Genomic DNA, 13,101 nt, shown 5'->3' with positions numbered 1-13,101 from the left:
CAACTTTAGTAGTTTGACCCAGTCTCCAACAAAATCTTTTGGGCTTCTCAACTTTTTTTTCTTTCTCTATTTAATATTTTTATTATATTGGTTGAATATGGTAATTGGGACTATGATTTTGTGTATTAAACCCAAATTCCCAATGCTTTTCTTTGAAAATTTCAAATGTGGCGTAATGTTATGAGATGGTATGTAATGATTTTTAGCTTAGGATCCTTATAGAATTTAATCATATTTATAATTGAACTTTCTATAAGCTTTACCTCTCTCTCTCTCTCTCTATATATATATAAAATTGAAAATTATAGATTTAGACCCTAAATAACTAACCAGGGGATTAATTGTATCTCGACAACTTTAGTAGTTTGACCCAGTCTCCAACAAAATCTTTTGGGCTTCTCAACTTTTTTTTCTTTCTCTATTTAATATTTTTATTATATTGGTTGAATATGGTAATTGGGACTATGATTTTGTGTATTAAACCCAAATTCCCAATGCTTTTCTTTGAAAATTTCAAATGTGGCGTAATGTTATGAGATGGTATGTAATGATTTTTAGCTTAGGATCCTTATAGAATTTAATCATATTTATAATTGAACTTTCTATAAGCTTTACCTCTCTCTCTCTCTCTCTATATATATATAAAATTGAAAATTATAGATTTAGACCCTAAATAACTAACCAGGGGATTAATTGTATCTCGACAACTTTAGTAGTTTGACCCAGTCTCCAACAAAATCTTTTGGGCTTCTCAACTTTTTTTTCTTTCTCTATTTAATATTTTTATTATATTGGTTGAATATGGTAATTGGGACTATGATTTTGTGTATTAAACCCAAATTCCCAATGCTTTTCTTTGAAAATTTCAAATGTGGCGTAATGTTATGAGATGGTATGTAATGATTTTTAGCTTAGGATCCTTATAGAATTTAATCATATTTATAATTGAACTTTCTATAAGCTTTACCTCTCTCTCTCTCTCTCTATATATATATAAAATTGAAAATTATAGATTTAGACCCTAAATAACTAACCAGGGGATTAATTGTATCTCGACAACTTTAGTAGTTTGACCCAGTCTCCAACAAAATCTTTTGGGCTTCTCAACTTTTTTTTCTTTCTCTATTTAATATTTTTATTATATTGGTTGAATATGGTAATTGGGACTATGATTTTGTGTATTAAACCCAAATTCCCAATGCTTTTCTTTGAAAATTTCAAATGTGGCGTAATGTTATGAGATGGTATGTAATGATTTTTAGCTTAGGATCCTTATAGAATTTAATCATATTCTATTAAAGAAAATAAAAAAGAGACAGAGATTTGTAATAATAAAATTAATTTGCATGTATGAACTATATATCATTGAAAGCTATAATGCATAGTCGTAAATAACTATAATTGGATGTCTCCATGCATATCTACTTGAGTCACATGAGCTTCAATATGCATATAGTGAAAGAGAGAATATTATTTACCATTCATTGTGAACTCTCATTGCTTTCAGGATATTTTCTTATTTCCAAAAATTTTCCTAAAAATAGTTTTATAAAAGTTTATTTTGAAATAAAAAAGAATTTTCTCTCTCCCTTGTGTGTGTGTGTTTGTTTCTTAAAAAAAAAGAGAGAAGATTTTTCCCATAGAAAAGAAAGCATAGAGAGGGTCAACACTAAGGGGGAGTCGTAAATTTGTTTGCTTAAGAGTAAGAACTTAAAGACTCCATCTTCTTTGTCATTTCGTTTTAAAAGGGGAAGTAGTATTGTGAGTTGATGCCAATTTTCTTAATTTCATGTGTTTTGAATACCATCTTATGTATTTAAGTAGGGATGACAATTTTTCTCTGCCCTGCTTAACCCGCCCCTCCCCACTTCGCCCTGCGCGGGTTTTCCCCACCCCGCAAAGGTGGTGGGGCGGAGATGGGGCAAGATTTTAGCCCCGCACTACGAGGCAGGACGGGGATGAGTTTAGACTTTTTAGACCCGCCCCTCCTTGTCCCCACCCCGCCTTGCGTTGCTAAGGGTTATAATTGTAAATTTTTCATACCTTAAAACCTACTATTTAAGCAAACATATTAATATTAACTTATTTTATTCTACCCAATTTGGTTTTCTGCCTTTATTTTGTTATGTGTTATACTATGAGATTTTTTATTTTTTATTTATGTTGTGATTGTCTTGTCAAACACTTAGATATATTATTCAATTTTTTCTAAAAATTGATTTGATTTGATGTGATACATTTAGTTGTAATTTCAAGTATATATTTATTAATAAAATAGGTTTCATTAAAAAAATTGTACTAGTTGTAGGGCAAATTAATAAAAGGTAGAGTTTTATGGGGTGGGGGCAGGGCTTTGCAGGATCCCAAGGGGTGGGACGGGGTGAGAAAGTTTTTCCTGTCATGCGGGGTAGAGCGGGGATGGGGTAAGACAAAATCATGCGGAGCAGGGACGAAGGCCTCATCCTTCAATCCCGCTCCGCCCCATTGTCATCCCTATATTTAAGGCTTATTTTATGCTGGTCATTTTTTTCCATACACGTTCTCTATGAGTTTAATGTATTTATTCATATTTTAAGAAGGCATGTTTCAAGTCTCATGTGATAGAAAGTAGTCCTAATTCTTTTCCAGTGATTTATAAAGTTACTTTGTATTTCATTGATTTGTTGTTTTGTGATGTTTTTCCATAAAATCGTCACAAAAAGAACATTGAGTTGAGTCTAGAAGAAAATTGAAAAATTCAAGTTTCAGAAGACACAATCAAGTAAAAATGCGAAATCATTATCGCTCAAGTGAATGTTAGAGCCTTTGAGGCATAAAGTTTTCGAGACCTTGTACAAACTTCGTTGACTAAAAGTTGAACAGGATGTTTGCGAGACCTTTGCTTGACATTCGCTCGAGTGAATTGCGTGAATAATAAACCTATTTGTTGTGCCTTTAATTTAACCCATTTTTTCTATGAAAAACTTTTTTTAGAGAGAGAGAGAGAGAGAGGCTGCCATACAAGAGCATATCAAAAATCAAACCTTGAACTTTATATGTGAGATTAAAAGATTATAAGAGTTGTTCATCCAAACCAGAAAAAAACTACAATCCTCTGCCAGTAAGTTCATTGGTCAGAAAACTTCTAGAGAGCTCTTTGGAACACCAAAAGTCCAGGTTGTTGCAGATGAGGATTGTGATAGGAAGGCAAGTGGATCATTTGTTGAGGATACAAAGATGTCTAGTTACAATGGTTTTGTAAGTAGACTACTAACGTAGGACAACAACACAATATCAATGGGAAAATTAAACAATTGCAAAACAAAGGATAAATCTTAGGAGTAAGCATCTAAGGGTTGCTTTGAGTTAGTACTAAACAAAACTATAGTTGGCACCAGTGTAAGAGAAATACACATTTAATCTTATGATCAAAATAGACAAAATTGTTTTACAATAATTAGAAAAATGTGCCTAAATAGCAAACAACGAAATGCATTAAGAACTCCTAATTATTAAATGTTTCGGTTTGCTTAATCTTCATGCCCAATTACTAGTAGGCTCCATCCATAAGGCCATAGGTTGTGATGTCTTTTGTTTTTTCCTCTTCTTATATGTGTGAATAATTGGAGGCTTATACCTTGTGTCCGAACCAGCTATCGTAACAATTTCTTCATTTGAAGAAGTTCTTCATGTGACTTTTATTATTTTCATAATTATTGCTTTCAGATTTGATAATTATTGTGGTGTGAAAATAAAATGTTTTAAGGAAATTATATAAAAATGAAAAAAAAAAAATGCTGTTGAACGTGGTTCAAAATTTGAAGCAAAGGATTCTAGATGGAATGGAAGACGAATAAAGGAAAGTACATAAATCTTCTATAAAGAAAAAAAAAGAGGAAAATTCATAAAATTGTTTTATTAAATAATATCGAAAAGGAAACCTAAAGTATTATAATAAAAAAATTACAAATATAACATTGTAGCAGCAAAACAATGCTCACAAACTTCCAATGAGGCTATTAAATAACAAATTGACACACTCGAACAGACTGTGGAGAGGAGTAGGTTCTTTATCATAATTAATGGAATAAAATAATCATAGCTTGTCTAGAACTTAGACCGGATATAGTTGACAACATTTTTATCCACCTGGAAGGCCTTAGCTAAAACGTCACTAGGAATTTGAGGCTTGGACCCAAACACTGCACCGGCAATTGGGATAAAACCAGGGTTTTGACTGCTTGCAGCAGCGATGGCGCTGGCACTTTTTTTACCAACATTTCTTTGATAGTGAACGAGACCAAGTGGGAATACGAACACATCACCCTTCTGTAGCACCTTTGTGATAAGACGGTTAGTAGATGTGACAAACCCAACTTCAAGGCTACCTTCCAAGACAGTTAAGATTTCGGTGGCACGGTGGTGAATGTGGGGAGGGTTTACACCCCATGGTGCATAGTCAAAACGGAAGAGGGAAAGTCCAAGAGTGTTAAGTCCTGGTATTTGTGGAGCGGTCACGCTTAACCCGTTAGGGGTTGATGTGTTGCCTGCTATATGAAGTCCACTGGTTGAAAAATCATTGGCTTCAACCGACGTAGGATCCTTGCAAGCCAAACCATTTATGAGCACTGCCACCAACCACCACATTGCAAATAAGAAACATGAAAGCCGTACTATTAAAAGTTAATGATTTTTCTCGCACAACTTTTTCACAACTTATTTCACATGGTTGTATATATTCCTTTTTCATGTTTTAATCTTTTAAATCAGAAAATCTTATTAAATACTATTTATTATTGCACACTACATACACGCTTTATTTTGAAATTATGTTTTAAAATCACGATTTCAATTCATGTGGTAGTGTGTGTACAGTGAGTGTATAATAAATAGTGTGTCACTGTCATTATTTTTTTAAAAATGCATACATTATGTGTACAATTGTGAATATTGTGGTGCTGAGCGGGTGAAAAAGAGTTTGAACAAATATTTTTGGAGCTACTGCTATGGTTTTAACATTAACCCTATAGGGTGAAATTTTTAGTAGAAGTGTACATGTTTAAGGCTCATATTGTACCTTGACTCTTTGCATCTGCAACACAGAAATCTTGGAGAGCGCTAGGATCAGATGCCAATGCACTAGGGAAAACAAAAGCTAGAAGTCCGAAGAAGAGAATGGGGGAAGCCATCTGGAAGCTTTGAATCAAAGGAAGAAGGAGTTGTATAGGATTAGGGAGATAAAAGCAATTGAGATTTTGGTTGTGAAAGACTTATGTATGTAGCTTCCTATATATATAAGGTGGGGGCAGAGAGAGTATGGTGTAAATTAAGACACAATTAAAATAGAAAATCAAAGAAAGACCCAATTAAAATAGAAAATCAAAGAAAGAAAGAGTCTTTGGCCAGTTAAGACTGTACCAGAATTAGTAGTATTAGTGTGCCTGCAACTGCAAGAAGGCAACTAAATTAAGATATCTAATTATCAAAAACACATTATAAGGCCTGCTGTCACATTACATATGCTACCAAGTCCAAGTTACAAGGATGGTACATATATATAAGTGCTTCACTTCACTTAAAAACTTCTTTATTTTTATTTTGAAGAATGCATTGATTTGAAATAATCAGCGAAAAGGAGAACAAGTTCTACAAAACAAAACAAAACAAAAAGATGAATTTATGATGTTTAATAAGTGAAATATGACTGGTGAATTGATCTAATTTGTTGTAACAATATAGAATGGATCAAATCAATCAATCAATCATATATTATATAATAAAAGTTGAGTTTAGAAACTGTGGTTGCGCCAAATGGCTATATCATATTGTATAAATTTTTTTAAAATTTTAAAAAAATAAATATAAATTTTTTTTGTACTTATCTTCTTCTCCTATAATTTCTAAATTGATAAAAATCTTAATTTGATTACAATCCAAACTCTTCATCTAATCTCTTTTGCAGAATTTTTTTTTAGAATTTTTTAAAAATAAATACTATAATTTTTTTTTGTACTTATCTTCTTCTCCTATAATTTCTAAATTGCTAAAAATCTTAATTTGATTACAATCTAAACTCTTCATCTAATCATTTTATTATTTAACTTATAAGTTGATAAATTTTTTTAATTTGATTACAATTCAAACTCTTCATCTAATCCTTTTTTATTTAAATTATATTACTCTGTGTAAAAAAAAAAGAAAAGAAAAAAAGAACAACAACAACAACATAGTACATGTAAAAAAAAAAAAAACAGCAACAATTATCATCTATTCCTTTTTTTAAATTTAAATTATATTACTTCATGTAAAAAAAAAAAAACTGTAAAAAAAAAGCAACATATTCAACAGCAAAATCTACCACTTCACATGTGACTTTTTTTTTTAGATAATTATTGTTCATACCGATTTACCAAAAATGTTTTCAGATAAAGTTAAAAAAAAATTGTAAATAAGGTAATAAGTATTTGAGTTTAAAGTAAACACTTTCTCTTTCTTCTCCCAAAAAAAAAAAAAAGTATCTATATATAATAAATGTTTTTCTTCTTTAAAAAAAAAAAAAAACGTTTGTTAACACCAGGGATTTGAATGCTTGGAGCAGCAATGGCGATGGTGTTTCCATTACAAAAATTTCTTTGATAGTGTACAAGGCCAATTGGAAATACAAACACATCACCCTTCTGTATAGCACCTTTGTGATAAGGCGGTTTTGAGGATTAGACATGACAAACCCAACTTCTAGGCTACATTCCAAGACAGTTAAGATTTCGGTTGCACGAGGGTGAGTGTGGGGAGGGATGATACCCCTGGTGCGTAGTCAATACGTGCAAGGGAAATGCCAAGGGAGTTAAGTCCTGGTATTTGTGTAGAGGTCATTGGGGTCACCTTTGACCCTGCAGGGTTTATGTGTTGCCTGCCATTTGTAGTCCACTGTTGGAAAAATCGCTAGCTTCAGCAATCTTAGGATCATTGCAAGCGAAACCATTTAGGAGCACTGCACACCAAGCATAATATTGCAAATAAGAAACATATAAGCCACACCAGGAAAAGTTAATAATTTTCTCACACAACTTATTTCACATAGTCCATATATATATATATATATATATATTCTTTTTTCATGTTTTAAGATTTTTTAAAATGGAGAATCTTATTACAGACTCCACAAACACTCCCTTTTGAAATGATATTTTAAAAATACGGTTTCAGTCTATGTGGCAATGTGTGTATAGTGAGTGTGTAATAAGGAGTGTGTGACTGTCGTTATTTTTTTATATATATAAAAATGTACACATTGTGCGTGCTATTTTGGATATTGTGGTACGAGATTGTGAAAAAAGAGAGAACAAATATTTATGGACTGGAAAGCAGCTGCTAGTTATGGTTTTAACATTAAGCCTATGGGTGAAATCTTCGGTGAAAGTATACATGTTAAAAGGCTCATATTGTACCTTGACTGTTTGTATTAGCGACACAGAAATCTTGGAGAGGACTAGGATCTGATGCCAATGCAGTAGTGAAAATGAAAGCTAGAAGTCCGAAGAAGAGAATGGGGGAGGCCATCTGCAAATTCTAAGTATTGGAAGCTTCGAATCAAAGGAAGAAGGTGTTGTGTAGGTTAGGGAGAGACATAAAGTAATTGAGATTTTGGTTGTGAAAGACTTGTGTGTGGTAGCTTCCTATATATTGTAGGGAATTAACACAAAATTCCCAATCTGTGAAAAACAAAAATAGAGAAAATACACGCCAAAGAAATATAATCATATGCACAAGAAAGTATTTATGTAGTTTGGCAATTTACCTACGTCCACAGAGTTACAAGGATTTCATTATTATTAGGAAAAAAAATACAAAGTATGGTAGTACAGTTTTTCTCACTCTTAAAATGATAACAACAAAAAACTCTAATCACCAAAGCTACGTTTTTTATATCCTGCGCACAGGCCTCAGAAAATCTCCCATTAAAAACCATGCAACATTATTCAGGTTGAGTCGGGTTGTCAACTGAATTAAACATAACTAGACTCAATAAAGCCCAACGTATATAAAGTGGGGGTTGACTTGACTGAGAGAGGACAATATATAGACACAATAAAAAAAGAAAACGAAGGAAAGTCTTGGCCAATTAGTCTGTACGAGAATTGGTAGTATTGCAGGCAGGCAAGTAATAAATTTTCTTCTAATGTTCCAAAAACCATTTGAGGGCCGGCTCAGGTTGTCATGTCTGACGCCAAGTCCAAGTTATAAATGCTTCACTTCACTTGAAAATTTTATTTATTTTATTTTTAAGAATGTATTAATATTAAATAATTGATTTGAAATAATCAACGAAAAAGAGAACAAGTTCAACAACACAAAAATATAAAAATAAAAAGTGAATTTATGATGTTTGATATGTGAAAGATGACTGGTGAAGGGCTGAGGTTTTGGGCTTGACTTCTCTGATGTTTGAGGCCCAGTCCAAGTGGACGAAACCAAGCCCTTTTTTTAGGCCGAAAATGACTGAATGAATGAAATGAGGCCTGTTTGGACCTTGAAATGGATGAGCAAAACAGGGGATCTATTGGCCCACTAACACCTAAAGCCGCACCAGCCCATCAATCATCACTAACGCCTAGACGATTATGGGATGTGTGGAGTTTTCTTTGCCCGATCATGTGTCATTTTGATTTTTGTTAATTATGGTTATATAGACGTCCGTACAGATAACCTGTAAAATCTTGTTTTCAAAACATAATTTCAATTATAATTGTAAAATGGTAAAATTGTGTTTTAAAAATACAATTTCAGCCGTGTCTTATTCTCATAGCTTGCAACTATTCTTTGATTTTAGCCAAGGGCATTAGCTAGTGGACACAATTTTTCATACCATGCAGCTAAATTTTCTTTTCTCCAGCTAAAAACAACATATCATACATATATTTCCCAACCATGGGGTGCAAGAAGATGGTGCACATAAATGAAATAATATACCCATTGCCCTAGCTATGTAAAAACAAGATATTGATTTCTCAGTAGTGGGATCTTAGTATTTCCCACAAAGTCAAGCCAATTCCCACTATAAAATCAGGAGAAGCTTACACTAACCATCATTCAAACACTTAGCATATCCCCTTTATCCATCCAGAAGACTTCCCATCGTCCAAGTAACATTCCAAGGCTCTCTCTCTCTCTCTCTCTGTGGACTCTTTCTATCCCAGCAGTTTAACCATGTATGTGTTAGGAAAAGCTTAGACTCTGTATATGAAATCTCTCATTGCAATGAAGGAAGTGTTTGGCTTTCCATCTAATGCTTAAAATTAAGAACAATGTTCGACAACGTACGCGCATCTTTTTTTGATATGATTTCCCAAAAACATTTTAATTCCATATCCTAATAGTTCTTAAAGTGTTGGATAGGTATTGAGCCAGTGATATTGACAACTTATTGTGCATCATTGTAATATTTGGATATTCCACTTTAATCCAAGATTAAAAAATTTAGATTTAGACCCTAAATAACTAAGCAGGGGATTAATTGTGGCATTTTTGACAACTTTAGCAGTTTCTCCCTAATAAAATTAATTTGATGTATGAAGTATATATCATTGAAAGCTATATTGCATAGTCATAACTAATTATAATTAGATGTGTCTCCAATCTCCATGCATATCTACATGGGTTATATGAGGTTTAATATGCATATAGTGAAAGAGAGAATGTTATTATTCATTGCGTTTTTTCATTGCTCTCAAGATATTTTCTTATTTCAAATTTTTTTTTTTCAAAAATGCTTTTATAAGAATATATTTTGAATTCAAAATGAATTTTCCATAGAGGAGAAAGCTTATATAGAGGATCAATACTAAGGGGGAGTCATAAAGTTGTTTGCTCAAGAGCTTAAAGACTTCGTCTTCCTTGTCATTTTGCTTTAAAAAGGGATGTAGTATTGTGAGTTGATGCTGATTTTCTTAATTTTGTGTGTTTAAAATACAAACTTATGTATTTAAAGCTTATTGTATGTTGCTAATTTTTTTTCTATACCTGTTGCATGGTCCAAGTCTCATGTAATAGAAAGCATTCCTAATCCCCCCACCAACACCACAAAAAACTTTGCAACTAGATTTCTTCTACACGAACTTTCTTCACAAACGATCCTCGTTTGCAACAACCTAGACTTCTGGTACTCCAAAGAGCTCTTTAGAAGTTTTCAGTTGAAGCTCAAGGTTTGACCCTGATATTCTCTCTCTCTCTAAATTCTTAGTTTATATATATATATATATAATATAAAAATAGGTTAAACTAGGGGCAAAAACATAGGTTTACTGTTCACGCAATTTTCACTCGTATGAATGTCAAGCAAAGGTCTAGCAAACATTCTGTTAAAATTTTTAGTCAAACGAAGTCAAGCAAGGTCTTGTAAAATTTACGTCTAACATTCACTTGAGAAATAATGATTTCACTTGATCATGTCTTTTGAAACTTAAACTCTTCAACTTGGTTCTTGACTCAACTTATATAAACCAAAATTGAATAAATTACATCCCTTACATGCAACACCTTTTCTTCGTATAAGAATTTACTTAATAATATCTCTCTTGACAATTCTGTGGCAAAACCAGGGAAGTCAATAATGTACGAGTACCAACTATACTAGAAAAATATATTGTACTAACTATTAAACAGGTACTGATACTCCTCCAAAATATATTGAAAAATTACTGGGCTGTATCATTTGTACCGGTTGTATTGGGTATATTTTGAGTGTTTCGATACTATTGGCATTTCAGTTGGTAAAAAATTTTAATTTTTCTATTAAAAAACATTTTATTTAGGATAATATATTGGTTAATGTACTTAGGCTAATATTTTGGCTTATAAGGTATGTGGATTTAAAATTTTTACATAAATAAATACAAACATATATATATAGTGGTAATCTCAAAATGGTACACTAGTACTGTGGGAAGGGGGGGTGAACTTGATTCCGAGCCAAGGCCTAAAGGCCCAAAAGGTCATACTTGAAGAGATGGGTCAAGGGTAACTCAAGGTCATACTAGAAGTTAGAGTGCTTGAAGAGTAAAGGGTAACTCACCAGAATAGTTCCCGTGGAGATCCAAGTTAGCCACCATTACCAAAACTCTAATCCGAGATAACAAGCATGGATGCTCCTTCAACAAACACAAGAGGGACAGCGAGCAACCAATTCCCCTTTTTAATCTGAGATGCCACTCTCATCAGATTTGTCTCAGGAAACATCTTGAAATGATAAGAATCACAAAGGCAGTCATCTCAGCATTAATGAGAGATTCTCTACCTAATCTCTGCCACATTAAATGTATATAGGATAGCCTGAAAAATGCAAACGCTCCCAAAAGTCATATTCATGATGAAAGGGGAGTAGAACAGAGAGGTGATGTGACAAGTATCCTAAAAATCCAATTGGAAGCAAGCCAGTTGGGGAGATAAGGGAAGAAACAATACCCATAAAAGGGAAGGAGGCTGCAACAGAGTAGGGGTTGAAAAAGATTGAGGAAAAATCCTGGAGAAGAACGAAAAAGAGGAAGTGATAAGAGTTGAGTAAAGNTTTTTTTTTTTTATTTTTTTGAAGAGGTTCTCTATTGATTTTCCACTTCATTACAAAACTGTGTCTTTTATTATTTTTATTATTAGTAATAATTTAGAAAATTATATTAATATGAAAATTTAAAAACAAGTTGTCGAACATGGTTCTTAATTTGAAGCATAAGATTCTAGATGGAATGAAAGACAAACAAAGGAAAGTACATAAATCTTAAAAAAAAAAAGGAAAGTACATAAAAACTATATTTTTATTAAAGAAAATCAAAACGAAACCTAAAGAACAATAATAATAAAATTACGAATATAACAAAAACACAGCAAAACAATGCATACAAACTTCCAATGAGGCTATGACAGAAATTCACAAACTCAGTACAAAAAGTGGGGAGGAGTAGGTTCTTTAACATAATTAATGGAATGGCCATGGCTTGTCTAGAACTTAGACTGGATGTTGCTGATAACATTGTTATCTACTTGGAAGGCCTTCATCAAAATGTCACTAGGAATATGAGGCTTGGACCCAAACACTGCATTGGCAATTGTGATGACACCAGGGTTTTGACTGCTTAGAGCAGCAATGGCTATGACATTTCCAATACCAACATTTCTTTGATAGTGAATGAGACCAATTGGGAATACAAACACATCACCCTTCTGTAGCACCTTTGTGATAAGGCGGTTCTGAGGATTAGACATGAAAAATCCAACTTCAAGGCTACCTTCCAAGACAATTAAGATTTCGGTGGCACGAGGGTGAGTGTGGGGAGGGTTAATACCCCATGGTGCATAGTCACTATGGACAAGAGAAATACCAAGAGAGTTGAGTCCTGGTATTAGTGCAGCGGTCATTGGGGTCAACTTTGACCCTGCGGGGTTTGATGTGTTGCCTGCTATATGAAGTCCACTGCTTGAAAAGTCATTGGCATCAACCATCTTAGGATCCTTGCAAGCCAAACCATTCAGGAGCACTGCCACCAAGCATAATATTGCAAATAAGGAACACGTAAGCCATTTGCGTAAGCCAGAATGTATAGGCCACAAATTTAAAATGTGTATATTGCATGTGCAATTGTGGAAGAGAGAGTAAATAGAAGAGTATTTCTTATTGAATGAAAAGAATGAACCAAAGAATACATGGTGCTCTGCTTTTATATGTACAAGCTGAGCATAAAGAAAGAAACTAACTACTACACGTGTCTAACTAATTAATCAGTGGATTAAGGAGTTTGTTAGACTTAGTTGAAGCCTCCTTTACACGTGTCTTGACATTTCTCTTCTTAACCACCTTAAGTGATTTCTTCTTTATACAAAACGATCCCGTTTTCTTCAGCTTCTCAACATTCTCAACACTCCCCCTCAAGATAGCCATTGCTACTGTTGTTGATTGGCTATCTTGCAACTGTGCTGAATCCACCTTAGGTTTGTAAATGTCAATAATTCCCAACTTCATTACCAATTTAGAGAAGGCTGGAAAACCCAAAGGTTTAGTAAGAATATCTGCATTTTGGTTCACACCTGCTATATGAAAAGTTTTGATTATGCCCCTCCGAATTTTCTCTCTAA

At 33.3% G+C, this 13,101-nt stretch overlaps 2 protein-coding genes and 1 pseudogene across 2 annotated transcripts; all 3 read right to left on the bottom strand.

The window, feature by feature from the left end:
• Positions 1-4,031: 4,031 nt before the first annotated feature.
• Positions 4,032-5,189, bottom strand: LOC111998373 (putative germin-like protein 2-1). The gene is made up of 2 exons (XM_065763579.1): positions 5,057-5,189; positions 4,032-4,619 (listed from the first exon to the last, which is right to left on the bottom strand). Exons 1-2 carry the CDS (start codon positions 5,166-5,168, stop codon positions 4,087-4,089), a joined length of 645 nt encoding a protein of 214 aa, XP_065619651.1. The 5' UTR covers positions 5,169-5,189; the 3' UTR covers positions 4,032-4,086.
• A 196-nt stretch (positions 5,190-5,385) lies between these two features.
• On the bottom strand, positions 5,386-7,539 carry LOC111998377 (putative germin-like protein 2-1; annotated as a pseudogene).
• A 4,072-nt stretch (positions 7,540-11,611) lies between these two features.
• Positions 11,612-12,988, bottom strand: LOC111998375 (putative germin-like protein 2-1). Its single transcript, XM_065763561.1, has 2 exons — positions 12,794-12,988; positions 11,612-12,699 (listed from the first exon to the last, which is right to left on the bottom strand). The coding sequence occupies exons 1-2, from the start codon at positions 12,986-12,988 to the stop codon at positions 11,971-11,973; spliced, it is 924 nt and encodes a 307-aa protein (XP_065619633.1). The 3' UTR covers positions 11,612-11,970.
• Positions 12,989-13,101: the final 113 nt, after the last annotated feature.

This window comes from Quercus suber, unplaced genomic scaffold (genome assembly GCF_002906115.3).
Source record: "Quercus suber isolate HL8 unplaced genomic scaffold, Cork oak 2.0 scaffold_514, whole genome shotgun sequence".
Taxonomy (NCBI): Eukaryota; Viridiplantae; Streptophyta; class Magnoliopsida; order Fagales; family Fagaceae; genus Quercus; species Quercus suber.
This window is presented reverse-complemented; position numbering and strand designations above follow the sequence as displayed.